This window comes from Danaus plexippus, chromosome 11 (genome assembly GCF_018135715.1).
Source record: "Danaus plexippus chromosome 11, MEX_DaPlex, whole genome shotgun sequence".
NCBI lineage: Eukaryota > Metazoa > Arthropoda > Insecta > Lepidoptera > Nymphalidae > Danaus > Danaus plexippus.
The window spans coordinates 8,238,946-8,259,799 of NC_083544.1; the positions used below are offsets into that span (position 1 = coordinate 8,238,946).

The window sequence follows — 20,854 nt, forward strand, 5'->3', positions numbered from 1 at the left end:
CGATAGTTTACAATTGACAAATTTCTGATGAATAATAAACGAGTAAGGATTACTTACAACGCCAGTGAATTGTGTAAACAATATGTTTAATCGTAACACAATAAAATATTGTTCATAACTCCTTTATTACGTTTAATAACATATAATGGAGACGCGTCACACTCGAGTGAAGAAGAGATAATATTTATAATGCAGGTCGCGTCCACTTGACTACGATGTGAATAAAAAGGGAAAGTGGCTTAACTTTTATAGACGCTTTCATTGGAACATCTAAAAAACTAAAGGAATCAGGCGATAACGCTCCTATGAATGTTAAAACGAAAACTGGAGTAGGTATGCTGGTGGTAAGCGTCTTAAAACAGAGATGGTATACGTGCATGTTATATAACAGCATTGGCCGTCGTCTTGATTTTAATGTCCGAAGAAATAAATATTTAAATAAGATTTAGGTATTCAATCAATTAATATTTCATTTTCAACTCGTTCAATTGAACGCTAATCGTACGATGCTCGAATGTTTTGCTGTAACGATCTGAGGAGATTTGGTTTAGCGATAAGCTCTGAGCACGGACATAGTATTTCCTTCAATTAAGCAATATTTGCTGTCTATTTCGCAGCTTTTCCATGTTTAGGATGTTTAATATTTATGATGAAATCGCTCGTTAACTTGTGCCCAGTTTTCCCGCTTTCCCGGAACTGAAGTGTAAATGTTATGACAAGGTATAAACCCTTCAATTCTATACATGAGACAAAACCATTCGCTACTGTCACGGTTGTTGCAGGCAGTATCAATACAGCGTCAAGATTACAATGTCGTTTCAAGAAGCCATGAGGTAATCAAGAATCCAAATCGGACTAATTAAGAATTAAAATTATTGTCATATTTTGTTTATCGTAATTATAAAGAACAATGAAAATAACGATACAAACATTTCAAATTTCTTCGTAACAACGACCTTGCTATATAACGTAACATATTCTGAATTCGATAACATATAAAATATTTGTTAGCCTGTTTGTGAATCGTCGTGTGTACGTTGCCTAGTATTTCACGTTGTAGCTACTAACATAAACTTTCTTACCATCAAAATGCTCTTGTTTAAATTATAAATAAAATTAGTGCCTTCAGGAACATATTAAATATTTTGCACATGTAAAACGAAGGTGTAAAATTACGTTCTGAAATCCGAACAAATTCCATATTATTAATGATAATAAAGTTTTAATTCATAAAACTGTAATGATAAACTTTCTCCAAAACTATGACACACGCTTCGCTAATACACAATCTTTGTAATAAGTCAGTATCGCGTTGGCTCTGGTCGAGTCCGTACGTCTCTTCACCAGTACCGTTATCTGCGCCATGCAGCGATGCACGATCTCAAACACGCGGTCAATGTTGACTTTGTGAGAACTGTTTTGATTATTTTCTGTGGCTTGTGACTTAGGGTGGGTTTATTTCTTACTTAGCCGCATATTTAAAGTGACGTAATAACACTACATCACAGCTGAAGTTGTGTGTAATGTTTATTATATAAAATCTATATATAATATATTATTTAGCGTAGATTGTGTTATGCAAGAAGACAGTGATCGTCCTAACAGACGTTCGAGTGAATTCTTTCGAAGCGTTTTAAGTTTGTTTTAGCTTTATAACTATAACTCAATTTTATAACACAAAATGTAACAATACAATGAATCATAAAATGATTATTCGTCGGATCCGGCTCAAATGCGATTTCTTCATATTTTACTGTTTTTATAACTCCACACGAATCACACGCTAATTAGCCGGCTTACGTTTTTATTTGGACTACAACAACTAATTCAATTCCATAATAAAATAAATTAGGAGAAAAAAAGCAGGGGATATTTCTCCTGTTTTATTAATAATTGAAAAAGTTAAAGCGAGAAGAAAGAGCAGTCTATACTTAATAGTTTTTCTTGTTGACCTTTTTGTAAAATTCAGCAATCTTTATGTTTAAATTTTATTTTTATAATCGAACAATGACAAAATTTAATGCAATTATTATATATTATTCTATGGAGAGCGATTATTTTAATATCTTTAAACAAACACAAAGCACACACGTACATATTACGAATGCTTAATAAAAGCAGCGCGTTGAAATCTTTTATATCGCAGCATTTTTTCATACTATAATGGAAAATGATAATATTGCATATGTCTAAAACTGATATTTTTAATAATGTCAGTGAAACAGTTAATAATATTACCTCGACAATGATTTCTAGTTAATTTGTACAAATAAATTTTTCATATATATAAAGTACCTATAATATTTTTTTTTTATTACAATATTAAATTATATATTAATATATTAAAAGTTATAATTTTATAATAAAAATACCTTATGATAATACTATGTTGTATCTCATATATATGTATAAAATAATTCTGACCGTATGTATCATAAACATGTGCTGAAGATTTTCGTCTATTGTAAAAAAAATAGAGTCAAATGTTTTCTTATAAATTGACATTCAGCTAGCAATAACATAAAAAGCCTTAAAAATGACTTTATCGAAATTGAGCTTACAATTAATTCTATCTCCAAATGAGAGAAACTGAGTCTTGCTTAGATACTAAGAAGAAAAGAGTTCAGAAGAACAGAAAGAGTTAAGAACATTCAAGAAAATATCATAGAAAATATTTAATACTTTGAGTTTATTTTATAGAATTATTAGAAATTATAATTCAGAACAAATCTACACACAGACACACACACACACACACACACACACACACACACATATATATATATACATATTTTTTTAGGAATATTTTAATATATGTACATATGTGATCTTCAATTATATCCGTATAGCTAAAAAACTATAATTAAAAAAAAAAATTACAAAGTTTTTGTTGTTTGGTATTTAAATGTTATCTGTAAGTATTTCTAGTTTATTACTGAATTGTTAGTAGAGAGAGAGAGGGATAGTAGGAGAAGCATGATTAAATAGTTCCTTTGAAAGGATATGAAACATTTAACGTCCACAACAGATACATTTAATAATATGCAATAAACATGTTAATAAGGAATATTAGAATTCATAGAAATCATTGATAATGGTCATATTTTCAGATTCTTATAACAAACTGTGGAGATGACGATGAAGTTCAAGAGACTAACTCTTCATTTACGAACCTTTTTGATGGTAAGTTATTATTAACATTATTCATAGCAAACTAACACTAATTGCCATAGCAATAAGGTGCATGTTTCTGGGGTAGAATTACAGTCTGAAGTTTCTAAATTGTTCAGTATCGTTAGATACAATATTAAATTTTACAAGAAAATCTTCTTACATAAATCTGTTCTTCAGTCTTACTAAAAAACGTTTTTTAAATATTGGTAGTATTAAGCAATCTTTATATGAAATACTCGTAATTTAATGTAAAGATTATCAATTGTTATTATTTTATCAATTGCTAAGTTATTTTTCTAATATCAATGCTAGTTACGCGGATTTGCGCTATTCCCCACGTTATGTGATAATTTACTTAAATGGTATCAGAGTGAGACATGTCCTCGTTAATTTAAGTGAAGCCTCATCCTAAAGCAGTACAGCCTCCGCCTCACGTGTCATCCACTAACACCACAGACGTATTGCGACACACGCACTTGACACTTGTTTTGTAACTTTTTGTGGGTCACTGTGAAAGATAACATTGCACTTAAGAAAAATATACCTACTTATTCGCTACATATATGTGACTAACTGAAACACTTGTTTAAAGAGGTTCCATACAGTCAGTTAGTGAAATTACTTCTAACTGACTTTAAAGATAATTACTCAATGTGGCGGTATATATATATATTTTCGATTTTTCGTGGATTCGAGTCCTTTATGAAACGATTTCTAAGATGCTCCTTTTGTCGAACGGAAATGTCTCAAAGGTCGTTCTATGATAAAACTAGGATTTGATGACAACCAGGAGAAAACGGAAGTATAATACGAGCTGCTTTCCGGGGTTTCACGCGCTCAGCCTCTGTTCTCTGGATTCCTCAATACCAGATTTTATCCAAAACGGTTCAGTATTTTTCTAGATTTCAAGAGTTTTGAGAAGAGCCTTCAGAAAATAAAACTGCATTTAAAGTAATAACATAAAATTTAATAAAGAAAACGTCTTTAATAAGGAAACCGGGACGTTAGCAACAAATTTTCTTATCCCCTCATAGTAATTATTTCACATGAGACGATTGGAAAATCTGAAATAATCATTATGTTGAAATCGGTACCAAGTATAGCGAAAACCAGATAAGTATTAGATATAGTATCGTTGTAATAAATTACACTGATATTAGGGGGTAGTTCCAAATTTGATATTAGTGGGTATCTTCAAATTTGATATTAGTGGGTATCTTCAAATTTGATATTAGTGGGTAATTCCAAATTTGATATTAGTGGGTATCTTCAAATTTGATATTAGTGGGTAATTCCAAATTTGATATTAGTGGGTATCTTCAAATTTGATATTAGTGGGTAGTTTCAAATCTGATATTAGGGGGTAGTTCCAAATTTGATATTAGTGGGTAATTCCAAATTTGATATTAGTGGGTAGTTCCAAATTTGATATTAGTGGGTAGTTCCAAATTTGATATTAGTGGGTAATTCCAAATTTGATATTAGTGGGTATCTTCAAATTTGATATTAGTGGGTAGTTTCAAATTTCCAATGAATCATATTGTCTTGTAAGGAGACTTCGTTATTATTCCTTACTATGACGCTTTTATTACAAACGGATTCTGTAACATTTAATCATCATATTTTATTGCTGTAACTACATATAGTCATTTGAAATTCATCACCTACATATATGTAATAGTGTTTAAATTAATTTAAATTCTGTTTGTAGAATAGTTAGCTTGATTACACTTTTTCAGTCGATGTTTCTTTATAAACATGATCTGTTTATAATTATTGTTTTATCTTTAAACACACCACCACACACAGCATCGACATCAAGTCTAATGTTTAATTACAACACCCGATAATAACACTTATTTTATATTTTTACCAAAGTTATATGACAAATTATATATATATATAATTAATTTGTATATATATATATATATATATATATATATATATATATATATATATATATATATATATATATATATATATATATATATATTATATATATATATATATATATACAAATTAATTTTTTAAATTTAAAAACATCGTAATATTCACCTATCAGTAATAATTAAGATGTCCAAACCGAATGTTAATATATTCATTGCCAGTTTAATTACAGACTTTTTATAAGTGAATTTTTAATTACGATATTATCTACGTTTAACGAATACGTAAATTGGTAAATATATTTTACTGTTTTATTTTGATATTTATATTAAGCTTGGTATAAAGTTAACTTAAGATCGGACATTATCTTATTTATTATCTTACGATCTAATCTGTATTTATTGCCTCGCTAAAGTTTACTCACAACTCTAATTCTGATAACTGTTTTTGTCACTTCACTAAACCTTTCCTTTGACCTTTAAAGGCTTAAAGCCTTTCAAAATGATAAATAAATTAAAACATAGACACTTGGGTCAGTAGACGTTTTAGTTGCTATTGTAATGGTCGTTCAGTCTTAAATTACGACTTAGACCGCAGCGTTGACTTTAATAACTACGTATGTATGAAATAGTTTTGCAAGGAGTTTAAACCAACTATTTCAGACAGTATTATGTAACACAAATAGTCATAGCCCAAATATAGTTAAACATAGATGGTTAGATAGGTAGATAGAGATATAGATAGTAATTATAAAATTTATGATTACGTATCCCAAATACATTCAATATCAATTTATATATCATGTACCAAAGTTTCGTAATAAATTATCAAAATTGTTATCCGTAGCCAACTACAAATTACAATTTTATTTCTGTAAAAATTATTACTATCCAAATTGTAAAACATATTTTTAGACAACAGCTCTAAGTATTAAATATCATATAACAAGGTATGTATATTCGTTTGTTTGTAACCGGTCTGAAACATTATCCAAGTCCGTTACGTATAATTGCTTTGACATTTTTTTATGATTAGCATTTGTCAAATACGAAGATTCTGAGACGGACGTGCTTGAAGTTCAGGGCCTTGATCTTGGCTTATAAAATATATAAATTGTTACAATATATTTAATGAGTATATTTTCAAAAAGCCTTACAGGCTTATGTGGAGTAGTTATATGTTTTACATTACTTTCAATTCTTCATTAAATGCCCTTAACACGTCCATCGTCTTAACCTCCATCGTCAACTTACTACCGAGAGTTCCTGTTTTTATCTTTCATAAGTCTTAGACAGCGTAAATGAATGGGAAGATTTATTAATTTTAAGTAATTGATTTTAAAATTTAAAAAAATAGTCTTATGACCCAGTACCTTATAAGAAACATATATCCAAGAAAATGTAAACATTACGTAATCAGTTAACGAGATTTTCGGTCAGGAGTGATAATTACAATACGGTCATATATAGTTTTTTAATTTCGATGAAAGTTAAGGATGAATTGACATACTTAACACGCACACACACACACACACACACACACACATATATATATATATATATATAAATTTATTTCAAAATATCAGCACGATACATCAAATATGTAGTTCATATTATAAATTCGGTATCACAGTGATCCCTCGGTCATGACCGTGTTTGTCGTCGTGACCCCGTATTATGACATTACACTATGACCTTTACATTGTCTAAAGGTGGTTCTTGGAACGCTATTGCCAATTTATACGGATTAGGATGAAGGAAATAACGCTTCGTAATTGATTTGGGTTAGATAATGCTTCTTCGAAGGCTATCTCTTGACAATTGTATACTTTCTTGACGTGTTTCTGCTTCACGCAATATTTATTTCTGTTGGTGCGGATCTCTAAAAAGAAACGTGAATAAATCTACATGTTTCGCTATAAATCTTTTCTAATTTATGATGCTGGGCGATAATTTATCGTTTTCTCTTTCATTTAATGTGAATATCATTTTGATAACTATTTTCCAATCAATGTAACCAAACCTCCGAGAGCTTAAATCTTTGATATTTGAAATGAAAGAATCTTTCCAGAGCTGTTAGATCGCATTTCAAGATAGATCTCCTGAAGAGACCTAAAGTTTCCTTACACTAATGTCCAATCAACCTATTACTTGCCAAGATTAAAGTAACATTTTATTGCAAGAACATTTCTTCAAACTAATCATTGCATATACAATGGATATTTCATTCGCTGATTTAATGTTTCATTTATATGATTTAGTTCAGTACTGATTTCTTTTGGTTATTCCTAAGTTTATTTTTTATATATAAAAGAAAGTCGTGTTAGTTACACTATGTATAACTCAAGAACGGCTGTGCGGGTTTCGCTGAAAATTGGTGGAGCTGGAGGATATAGCTTAGAACCATGAAAAGGACATAGGATACTGTTTATCCGATCGAAAAGGAAAAATAAGTAAGTTGATAAAATCCAAAATCGTCTTATTTTTAGCCTGTAAGGAAAAATAAAGTGTGTCCAGTCAGCTGTATATTTCTAATTTTGAAACTAACGCAGACTAAGTCGCGGGCGAAAACTAGTTTTTATACATAAATATGAAACGGTCATTGTCAATCGCCTCATATACACTATAAGTACGACATGGTGCATGTACAATGTTTAAAAATTATTTATAAAGTCATCTGTCGCGTTATTACGAGTTTGAGTTGTCTTATCAATGATCAGTTTCCTGTTGCATTATCCATTTACCAAAGTTGATAAGGATTTGAAACTACCTGTTTTTACTTTGACGATGCCAAATCGAGGACAGGGTACTGTTTTGAGTTTAGACAATGTTTATAATAGTATAAATAGACATCCGCATATGACAATAATATTATTTGCGATACTACGGTAGGTATTTTGATTATTTTATTAAAAAAAAAGAGGGTAGTAAAATATTAACAATTTTTTTTTAATTTGTTTAAAACTTGTTAAAAATGTTTTCGTTTCTCTGTATCACTGACAGTATTGGACATTTTGGAAGACATTAGATCTAATCATAGTAATTGAAACTTAACTGAAAATACATCATCTGACATTTTTATTCTAATAATATTACGTTACAATCAATTTAATAAACCTCTTTAGATTAGTTTCTTCGATATATATATATATGTATACATATATGTATATATATAACGATATCCATAATTGATATTTGCTCGAATAAAAATTTCACAGTAATTTTTTTTTTCTAAAATAAGTTTCGTTTTTAGCAAACAGCCGGTGAAAGCACTGAAGTGTATTATTCTTAATGTCCTTAATAAATTTTTACTTACAAATAATTTTCACGTCCATTTATATAAAAAACAAGACCGATTTGATAAAATCTGTAATAAGATCCTGACTACACAAATAATAAAATTTAATAATGAATTAATGTTGAGACACGTTATATATTAAATATTTATTATATGTATACTTAACCTATTAATGTAAACTGATATTGTTGTTTTTACGACAGTATAAAATATGTCTTTCGACCTTTTCATTTCGCATTCGACACTAATATGTCATAAAATACATGTAAAGTAATTTGCTTCCCAGCGACCGGCGGGACAGCGACTGGCGCCAAATGTTGCACGCTTTATACTTTAATTTGTGTAAATTAGAATGTTTTAAGAATTATTATCTCAACTGATTTATAGAAATCATTGGGTTTTGCAAATTTTATTAAATATTTTAACTCGATTTATTTCAACGTATCGTATTCTAATTTGTCGATTTTGTAAAAACCTGCCGCCTAATTCAATGTTATGTTTGGGAATCTATTTCATTTTTTAAATTAATGTGTAATAGTTTCATTTTAATGTATACAATAATTAAATTTGAAAAAAATATTTCCTATATTTTTAATTAAATTAAAGTTATTTAGTTGTTTAAGAATAAGTTATATTTCATGCTAAACATGTTGTTAATATAGATTAGCATAGGCTCCATGCTATTTTTAATCTGCAATTATGATTCAAACCATTTTTTTTTGTATTACCTTTATTTAAATTAGTTCAGTAAAGGAATAACAAAACTGTCATGGAACTAGGAAAAGCAAACAAGGCCTAAATTCATATCATTAATAGTTATCGTTAATTAATACAGGGAATGTCATTTCAATCATTTATTTAATATTCAAGGATTTCCTACTGGTGTTTGTTTATTGTTGAGATACCAGTGATCAGATATATACCTCGTGACAGACAGATACACATCTGAACACGATTTTGAAAGTAATTACCAATTAATTAACCGAAATATATGAGACCTTGTATTTGATTGTTTCTGACGCAAAAAAAAATCTTGTCTATGGTATTGTGACAGCTAATAGTCTTTTCCTTATCACGCACGTATATTCCTTTTTTTTTCAAATCGATTTGAACTGTCCATAATTAAATTGTCAGAGCGAATGTAATTCCGAATGACGTATCAAATATCAATTGTAAACAGATACAAAAAAAAAATATTAAATCATTCGTTACAGTTTTTATGGAAATTAGAACAATCTGTGTCGTGAAATGTCCGGGTCATTGGACAGAAAATTTTAGGAATAGCAATTCATAACCAGTTTCTAAACGAATCGAGATTGCACATTTTTATTCTAAAAAAAAGTCCAACGAATAAAATCATTCGGAATTAGTCAAGCACGAAATTTTTTGGATGTATTTTTATTTATTCATAATGCATCAATATGTCCAAGAATATATGTATGTACGCTATGTAAACTATCATTTTATCGGACATGTCACTAAGTCAAGTTGCTTTCGACGATATCAACGCAATTTACATTAAATGTATGAACATTAAATGTATGAATCATGTATGTATGTTCGTCATAGTAAATTAATATGCAATATCAGTAGTCTAATGCGAGGCAAGTGGGGCAAGGCTGCATCGCGGAGTGCAAGCATTTCACAATACTTTTTAAATCAACAGATATTATATTGTTATTATTTTATACTAACAATTAAATATGAAATAGTTATTGTTAAAATTTGAAAAAAATCTCACAGTTGTCACCATCACATACATTTATTTCCTACAAATTACTTTATTTGTATAAATACAGAGTATACTTGAGTAGATTTATCTCAATCGATTATTTTTAGCCGATTGAGATCATATTTCGGTTACAGATTAATTTTAAATGACGTCATTCCAAATCTTATATGGCGGACGAATTAACCTTCCCTGATCCCTCTGTAGTAACAGCGTTTTCATTACCTAAATGATCTAGAGAAATCTATTATTAAATTTTAAAGTATTATGTAAAAATGAAATACCAGAGGTTAGAGATATTATATGTTTCTGTCTAACAACAGATCTAGGTCGCGACAATATATCATGACAGTCGTATTTTTATTGAGAAATAAACGTAATTACAACTCGCATAGTTTTTTAATTAATATATAATAATTACTTCAATACATACGTTCATTTTATTTATATTACGTAGAAATGTTATAAATTCTATAAGTTTCTTTCCTACTATTGTTTTTTTATATAAAATGGTAACAAGGAAACATATATCATTTACGTATTGGAGTTAAGTAAAGCAAAGACTTTCAAATCAATTAAATAACCAAAGTTATATCAGAGTGAGGTCACGGATATATCGATTGTTATCAAATGTTATAAATAAGGGTTTTAAATTGTCGACGATATAATATATTGCGAAGGTCACATTCAGATTTCTGCCTGTACTGATAGATACGGTTATTCGATTTAAATCGACACCGGTTTTTTTATGGCACGTCACTAATCAAACTTTATTTATTAATTATTAATTGGAATGTATATCGAGAGTCGCAAAATGACACATTTGTTTAATCAGTGCTTAAAAAAATATAGTCGCTGAAAAAATATAATATACAAGCGAAAAAAAATTACATTGTTTTTAATTTTGAAATGCATCAAATACTATAACAAGTGTGTTGTTGTAACGAATTCAGAGGAGGAACTATTAGGAACTGAAAGTTGCTATCTGCGAGTCAAACTATCGAGGAAGGCTGTTGACATAAACCTGATGATATTATTCTGCCTTAAATTTTTAAATTAAATGAGGTTGGAAAGAAAAAGGTTCTATTTATTTGAGTTCTAATAAAACGTCCGTGCAGCCAGCTTAGCTATAAGCGTAAATTACTAATTGTAAAATCCGAGGCGCGTGCCAACATTGTTCACGATCATACCCGTGTTGTCGCCTTGCCGATTGTCATACTTTCATGTCAATAGTAAATATCTGTCACGACGTGGGTGTGGCTCTAACGATATCATGAAGTAATGTCTGAGTCGTGATTCCGTGATGTTTATTTACCAAATTATAAAGCAATTTTATCTTTAATTTAGATTTTTTACAAATTATTAAAGTCGTATACTTTATTAAGATTAAAGTAGATGTGTCGTTACAACGATTTACACATAAAATTAACAATAAGTTCGATAATAGTTGCGTGACTTAGCAAATACAGTCACATACACAAATACTAACTTTCACAGTAATACTATTATCTGGATAACTTTAGGCGTTCTTCGCCGGATATTATCTCTACCCTTGTAACAGATGACTAATACCTCAAACAAATGATGATACACTTAGAAAGTGTTCTGAACTCATTGTCTCGCGTTAACATTGAAAACTTGTGCCAAATATGTTTAAAATTACACAATTATATTATATTATATTATAGCAAATGTTCCATTGAATTTCAATCGTAATAATAAAAACATTAAGTAAACCATTGCCTTATTTATATTTATGTAAATAAGTAGCTAGTACTAAAATATATTTTTTTAATAATATATCCGTAAGGTAAACCTCAAGTTAAACCTGCCCCACATAACAGTGTTCATGTTTGAAGTACATTTTTTTTACGTTAAGCAACTTTCAAATGATGACACTTAGTATTCATCCGAGATATAGATTTTTATCTCGATGTTACGCGGTTAGTGCGTTATCCTCAATTTTTAATCCGCTTTCTACCAGATACACGTGTTTAAAAAAACTTATAGGGAAGACTCGAAACATTTTAGAACTTCAGAATCTTCTTAGAGCAAGTAACTTTAGCTTCAAAATATTTATATACACGAGATATATTCTCTGGTCTAAATGCCTAGATTTCTGACTATTTCAGCAGCTATTAGTAGAGAAGCTGCTCGTCTGAGCCAATGGCGGTCAGCGAAAGGATCATCAGGGGTCTGTCGTTTGTACTCTGTTGTAGCTGCAACGAATAAGGGCTTGTCAACCTCGTGAACCGTAACGCGCATGTTTTTCACAACCTAGAGGAGTCCATTCATCCTAATTCCAAATTGTCGAATGTAACCTTGGAGTACTCTGACCGCCTTTATTTATTCGGTATCCTAAAACTTCAACCTAGGGCGGTTCATTGAGTACAACGCTAAGGTAGCTGCAAGAAAGTTTGATGCTCTAACAAAAGTACGGCAGTACTTGACCTGCGACAGGATTTTTTGTGTATGCACACTAGAGGTCCAGACATGTGTGAGAGACTGATGTCAATTTTGGTTCAAGTGTCTCCATGCTGCTTTGAACTTAGTGCAGGGATGTGCAAAAACGATTATGAGTGACCAGGATTTAATAAAAATTTATTTAAGGAGACCCAAGCGAAGGGGTAAAGTATTCAGCGTTTCGACGTCAGCCTCAAATTGTAAAAAAATATAATGTCAAAATTAATGAAAACATCCATGTTTCTTTCCGTAACCTGTGTTTCTCATAGTATTTACGTATGTATGTTAGTTACGCTCTATTACCACACAATGAAGAGACGTAACTATGGAATATATTTTTTTCTCATAATGAATTAGTAACTGCAGCTTCCGATTGACACGTAACTAATCTTTTCTTATGGTAATGTTGGCACTCACTATTTTGGTTACCAAGAAGGATATTAAGAATAAAAATGAAGATTCACTCACAGATTATAAAGATACGTAGTTCACGTTCAAAATAAATTATTTGATAATGCAAAATATACATAGTCCAACATATATATACATAAATTAATATATGTTATTAATTTAAAAAGTTTCTACGTATTTTTTTTATTATAGTCCAATACTGAACAGAACAAAGAATATTGTTCTTGCAACATTTCTGAGTATCTGAATATAATTCCATAAGGAAAATATGAACGTTGTTATGTAAATTAGAGGTGTACGTTAAACAATAGCTGTTTCGTTTAAAAGTTACGCATTGCTTGTTGGGTACATTATTAACAGTTTATTCAGTACTTACTTTTACTGTATCGTGTAATTGAATTAAGGAGAAGTCACTACGTTCCTACATTGTATTTTATAGTATTGACGTCTGGTACCTATAGTGTTTACTGCATTTCGTTTTATTCACAGGGCAAGCGATTTGACCTATGCTCTTGTGCAACTACCGCCGAGACACAAATAGTGAAATAATCTTATCTCTTATGTCCTTACCCATTTAATACAATACTTATACATTTTTGAATACCAATAGAAATTCAACTTTAATATGAATTTTACTTTTTTATTTTTTATTTAATTATAGAAATTGTCTAAGAACTTGATCAACTTTTATATCTAAGGTGTGTATATATTTTATATATCTTTGAATTTTAACCTCGAGCTGTAATCTGTAACTGTTTTAATAGTATTAAAACAAAGTCGTTAGATTGACAGCGATGCAATGTCCATACTTAAAAAAATAAATGAATAGTGGATTTGTTTGCATAACGTAGCGTTTCATTAATTTTTATAACTATCAAAACTATTTAAGTAGGATATTATAAAGTGAAACAATTGAAGTTTCCAGAAACGTGGTGTTGTGTAAAATTTAAAATACTTTTACATTTAAAACAATCGTATCTTAAAAAATAATTTTTTCTGTAGTTTTATTTATAAGGTTGCTTACAAAGTATTTGTATCCTTTAAAATTACGAAACCCGTTCTATAGTGGTTCAGCTGTTTGTCAAGGCTCAAACTTGAACTTAAGTAAGCGTCTTACAAAGATAAATACGATTTCGAGTAAACATTCATTCCAGACATAAAAACTATAATCATTAAAGATCTATTAAAAAACAAAATGGCCCCCAAATTTCCGAATACAGACATAAATATACTCAATTGGCATGAGCTGCGGGAGAAAAAAAAATTAAATTGATTTATAATAGCTCAAATTGAGCTCAAATAAATAGCTTTAATTCCATCTGACCCTTTAACACTCTTTTAAACGCCTCCGCGAGATCCTGACACCGGAGTGACATTTTCATTCAAGCCTCTGACATCTGGTTCGATATTAATGTCACACTAATGATGGCATGCATCACCCATTGTTGTTTAATGACGACAATTATATGAATGACTTCAATCAACACCGTAATGATACTGTTTCTGCCCACATCCTTAATATTAAGATTTGCTTAACACACTTCATTGCTTTCGAATATATGAATATGATTTTTGCTTCTTAAGGACATTTATTTAATGTTATCTAATTCCAAATTAATAGTAAAATTATAGGTCTTAAATGTATGATATTAAAAAATAGGCTCTCACAATCACAATCAAGGACATTCAATGATCTGAGATTGTTTTTTTTTATATACGAGATGATTTTCAAACAAAGCGAGTGCTATGTAAATCATTTATATTCTTTGAGTTAATGTAAGAATAGCTATCTTCTATAAGGATGAGCCCAGCCGCCCGCTTTAATTTACTTCTGAATTCTTATCACACAAATGAAAGCGGCTAATCCACCACGTCCGTAGAATATACGAGTGATCTCTGTAACATGTTTACCCGTTTACAAATCTAAACAAATGGGATTATTTACTCACATTATTATGTAAATACTTTCTAAAACTTAAGTTTCTTGTACAAACGGTTGTTAAATATTAAGTTACCGTTTATATACGGACAATTTATCCGACTCCTGTTTGAGATACTGAATCGCTATTCAGTCAATGAAAGGAGTTTTTCTCTTTTATTAATATAAAAGATACTGTCATTTCTAATAACTTAGATATACATTCAACTAGGTGTCCTTTGATAAAACAGTTATGTATTCTCAATTTTTGTTCAGAATAACCAATATATTTTTTTGTTTATACTTAGATATACATACGTCTGCTAAGTGCTAACTTTAGTTTCAATCTAATATGTATTTTATTTTTTTATTGTTTTGCTAGTATTGAAGACTTCACGGTGCAATACGAGATTTATGAAAATCGTTATTTCTCGGAGTAATAACGATTTGATAAGATAAAATAAATTTTAAGCCAAACAAACCTTCGCTTTTAAAATAATGATATTATCAAATATAATAACTTAACACCTCTTTCGCTAAAGGAAAAATACTTAAATAACTATAATTTTGTATGAATATTATTTGTAATGAAGCGATGATTAAGTTTGAACACTTATGTTTCGTTTTTGAATATTATAAAAGTCGTCTAACGGGTGAGTTGGTGTGTCTTTGACATTTGTAACTGTACCGGTGGGCGGTCGTGTGATGGCAGGGTTATGTACAACTTCCGATTATGACGAACTATGATGATATATTTATAATAATGTCACATGCATAAAGGTATTAAGATAAAGATATAATATTTATGCACATGTAACATTCGTGTGGCAAATATATTTAAGAAGAATTATACACGTATGAGATATTCTCGAATCTGTAACGTTTATATTATATTTTGAATATTATCATTAAATTTTCTTTTCGGAAACAATTGTTATCAAACGTGTTTGAATTTCATTAACTCCGTGATTTCTTTGATATTGTAAATTAAGAGATAAAAGGATTTGGGTGTTAGGAACGAAGAACTGTTATGCTTTGCATTTGTTTGTAGACGGCAAGCTCTTAATTATTTACTCAAATTATATTTTCTTATTCAAATTAAAGAATACGTGAAATTTCTTTGTCATTTACTCACTGTTTCAGATACTGTGGGCTGCCACGGAAGGCGCGGGTTACAGTTGTCCCTACGGCCAGAACTGTTTGTATGAGCCGGCGCCCCCTGGACGCGCACCCGCCTGCGCTCAACCCGGCCTCACCTACTGCCTGCATCCGGATCCATATCCAGAGTAAGTGAGCTAATAAACGATGGATCTATGACTAGTGGAATACATCAAAAGTCGAGCTAATTACAACGAAATAACTACGCCCTACAATGTTTTGGACCATCAATAGTAATACAAATTATAGTCTAAATATACATACATATATATGTCTAAACAGGTTAATGATAGTGTTACTATCAGTGTAGTGCTTCTGAATCTGAACGAATGATCTAAATCATGACTGGTATTACAAAATAAGTCAAAGACAAGGCATGGAAAGAGAACTAAACAGTCTTAGCGTTAAATACGTAATGACCTGATATCAAGTAGAGAGTGAAAGAAAATAAAAAAAATAAAACTCTGTTACAGGAAAGTGATCAGGAAACTGGTCGAAGCCGGTCAGTACGACATCCGGACGTTGCTATCCGACGAGAGTCGCGATAACTTCCAAGACAATAAGAAGACCACTTACCCGTACGGATACGGCCCCAACTCCTTACCACACGTCGACCAAATATCACTCGTCGACGATGGACACAAAGATTATAACACTAAGTACCACAAGTACAACCAAGGTGAGTTTACGTACGAGGTGTCCCTCACTTAGTAACAACAAACTTATATAAATCTTTTATAAAACAAAAATGATTTTCGTTTTGTTGAATATATTCTGTAATTCGATATCCTGGTTGTCAGATTCGAATCTCGCTTGTGCCCATGAATGTCTCGTTTGATACACATTTTAATTTACTTATTTATTTAGATTTTAGTTAAAAATATTTAAGTGTTTTGTATTAATGTTAATTAGATAGTTAAAAATAAATACGTGTGGAAAATTATTAATCTACTTATTATTATAGATATATAGATATAAAGATGAATACAGATACTGCCTATGTGTTTTTACCACATTATCGAATCCTTCCAAATTCTAGAAAACTATAGCATTTATCAAATAGATATTTTAAAAGAGATTTAAAAATAATGCAATATGTACAATTTGTACGTCAACAAAGTCAAAAATATTCATTAATAATAAAAATTCTCCCCATATATATTTAATTTGAATTTGAATCTGCTAAAATTTCTAATAAGAAAACTTCAATATTTATATTATTGTGGATATAAAGAAACTAAGGACGTAGAAGTGGCTCTTTAGAAAGCAGAGAAATTATGTTCAGACATTTGAGTTGACTTATACGAAAACAGACTCATTAAGGTTACAGTTTCAAACAGAATTATTAGGTTACATTACTGTCAACATTTATATTGCTTTATCTATATCTATTCTTGTTAACGAAATTACACGAAGTAAATGAAATATTACATTTACTCGAATATATATTATTTAATTGTAATAAAGATTTGTAGTTTTAAATTTTAATAATAATAAAATAAAAAAGTCGACCACATCAGCCGCCTACATCCGGTATTTAATGTCATAATTTAAAATAGAATTGAAAACACAATGGAGATATTAAAACGGTGTTGTTTTAAATAAAAATTCAAAACATTATTATCAGAAAGAAACTATAAAACCGTTTGTATTGTATCCTTACGATATAAAGAACCGGCTACAGTAAATTTCTTATCCAATAAATTTTTAGTCCAATGAATATATTGTCCAATACATCATTATAAATACAGTACTTTCCATCTAAGAATCCTTATTAGGAAGAATTATGTCTTCAACAGCACACAGTGAATGTTTCTAAATAATGTAATGTATGTAATGAGACTTCATTATAAGAATAAAAAATTTTAATGGCCATTAATTACAAACTTTATTATTCAAATCATAAAAAATTTAAACCGTCAAATTAAAATAAACTTTTTTTAGATTAATATGACAATGTGAAGAGATTTTATAAACTAGAGATGATTTAACCATAAATAAATTATTAAAAAATATTATGAACGCATATTTGACTTATGGGTTGTCATAAAATTCTATGGTCTATGACTTTCAGATATATTTTCTGAGAAGGCTCCTCTCCAGCCTCCCTCGGCCGCAGATCCAACGCCGTATGATATCAAGGCCTATCAGGCCGCCAATTATTCCAAGTTCGGCTTCCAAGGATACACATCACCAACTTTTTGGGATCCCTCCATTAACCAGTTCCAATATGAGAACAGACGACTGAGAGAGAACGAAAATGTGAACCTTTACAATCCGAATTATTTCAATGGCCCGCTCTATCAAAACTATGAGTCGAATTGGTTGAGAGCGTCTAGCGGGGTCACGCAGTACAACCCGAGCGAATGGTGGAAGTGAGTTAACATCAACTAAGTATACTTAGAAAATTTTATTACATTCTTATCATCAGCATCCGAATGTATAGAAATAATAAATGTATGAAAAATAATAATATATATTTTTACACGTCGATTCATGACAGCGCAGGAATATTTATTCTTATATATTTTCAAGATATATATCACCGTCTCGGTCAAACGCCGAGGTGTCCATCCAGCGCTCGATCACCTTCCCGACACGAACCACCACGAGCAGACACGCGACACACGCGCGCCGGAAACGGAACACGGAACTTGTGGAGGCTGCGGCGAGACGCACGTTAACAGGGGCTGAGGCGCTCAGGATCGCTCTGGGATTGGCTAAGTGAGTCACTTATTTTACCGATTGGTATTATTCTAAAACGAATAAGTTAAATTATTTCCAATAAGATAGATGTCATTAATTAATGAGAATAGTCTTTATGAATTCATGTCTTTATTCATGTTTGTATTTAATTATAATCTTTGATGTGAATAATTGAGACGTTACTCTCCTCCCAGCGAGGACTCGTCAGCGGAGCGTCCTCGCCGCCAGGCGTCCACGGGTGAGGAGTTATGCCGAGTCCGCACTCAGTTTATAAATCCTCGAGCCGCTCTCAACAACAAAGGCAGCTGGCGCTACGTCGTCAACATGCCTGATAACATGACACAACTAGTGCGAGCTGAGATATGCGCGTGAGTTGAACCAAGCCCTGAACCCCGACACACAAACACATCCCTAAACGGAGTGCAAATAGAAAATTAAATATGCTTCTGATAATTGAATGAATTTAAAATATAAAAGTAATTAGTAGAACAAGTAAGACAAGTTTGGCAGAATATAAAAAGTATTCTTCAAAAATAGTTAAGAATGCCTTGAAAAATATATAGTGACATTAAAAGAACAAAAATTATATTTCCACTTAAATATGATTGATTTTATATTATATATTAAAATAAATCAATCTTGTAGATTTTAAAACATTATATACCTGATATATTTATCAAGTAGGTATTTATATTTTACGTAAAAGTCAGTCAATAAAATTAGAGAAGTCTTAATCGGTTTATGGAATGTAGATCACAGGACTTAACATATTTTGTAACTGGAATGTCGTGGAACAAGTAAAAGGATTTTTGTGATCATATTAACTTTTTGCTCGAAAGCGCCATCTGTGTTAACTTAATAAATGAAAATTTTTGATAGTAGTGACATCTGTTATTGAATAGCTGTCTAAAATAAGTTAACTATAACGTACTTTTTATTAAAAGTATTATAATTAGTATGTTATTATCCACAATTCTAGGTCAACAGAATGCAGTGGGTTATGCACCATACCTCTTGGCTACACTTCTAGATGCGAGCAAAAGTATATACAAAAACGTTTGGTAGCGTTGGAGTCCAGTGGACAGAACTTGTACACCGACGTGTTCTGGATCCCGAGCTGCTGCCAATGTACAATCATGAACAATAACTAAACTTAAATAACTATTTGACGATTTTCGTGTGATGTTAATGTAAGATGTTTGTCAATTTTATTACGTCCGAATAACAGATGGCGCTTTACACAACGTAGAGTTTTGAGCGAATTATGTGTTAAACGATACATACTACATTACTATTTCGCTCGGTATTTTAAACAGTCATGACATACAAGCTTAGTTTATTTCATTAGAGTATAGACGCATCCTAAATGCAAGTATTATAAACATTTAATTAACAATAATAGCAGTATAAGATGTAATTCAAGTATTATATGTAATATTATACGATTTGTAAATAGTAGAAATATTGAAAATGGAACTTTGATGTTGGCTTGTGAATATTTTATTTTTCAACAGAAATTAATTAATAATATTTAATACAGTCGTTGTAAGTAAGTTTAGAACAATATAATATAGAATATGTCCAATAATTTACAATTTTAACCTATTTATAAATACTATACATTTATATTGGAAGTATTTTGATCTCCCGATTTATTTTTGTTACATTTTTCTTTCACCAAACAATATTTACGTTGGAGCGTAAAATGTATGAAATGGTATAAGACCCTAGATGTTTTATTTCTTGATATTATTTTGAATAAATATTTTCAATGTTATTAATCTAACTAACTCATTAAATGAATGATCTGATACAGTTTACGTAGCAACCCTAGTTTGACTAATATATTTTTTTATCTTCAACGGCCCTGACTTAAGACACCCGGTTTATTAATTTTATAATGTTTTAGAACGTATTTTTATAATTTCATACTTTTGTCTCGCTGAATATTTTATCTGCAAATTATGAAAAACACAATTTTGAAACCTAATAAATGTAATAAAAAGCCATGTTATTTTTATTTATTTCATTGTTTTTGAACGCTTTTTGATATTTAATTATTATCACATACTATGGTGTGACAAATAATTTTATTCTTTAAATAAAATATA

The 20,854-nt window shown here is 30.3% G+C and overlaps 1 protein-coding gene across 2 annotated transcripts; it reads left to right on the plus strand.

The window, feature by feature from the left end:
• Window positions 1-1,310: 1,310 nt before the first annotated feature.
• On the plus strand, window positions 1,311-20,742 carry LOC116766072 (protein spaetzle 5-like). 2 transcript variants are annotated; one of them, XM_061522096.1, is made up of 8 exons: window positions 1,311-1,449; window positions 3,111-3,183; window positions 16,023-16,165; window positions 16,511-16,716; window positions 18,112-18,412; window positions 18,573-18,761; window positions 18,938-19,111; window positions 19,723-20,742. In XM_061522096.1, exons 2-8 carry the CDS (start codon window positions 3,133-3,135, stop codon window positions 19,892-19,894), a joined length of 1,236 nt encoding a protein of 411 aa, XP_061378080.1. In that variant the 5' UTR covers window positions 1,311-1,449; window positions 3,111-3,132; the 3' UTR covers window positions 19,895-20,742. The 2 variants fall into 2 exon arrangements, with proteins under 2 accessions (XP_061378080.1, XP_061378081.1); XM_061522097.1 differs by having other exon boundaries at window positions 1,318-1,407.
• Window positions 20,743-20,854: the final 112 nt, after the last annotated feature.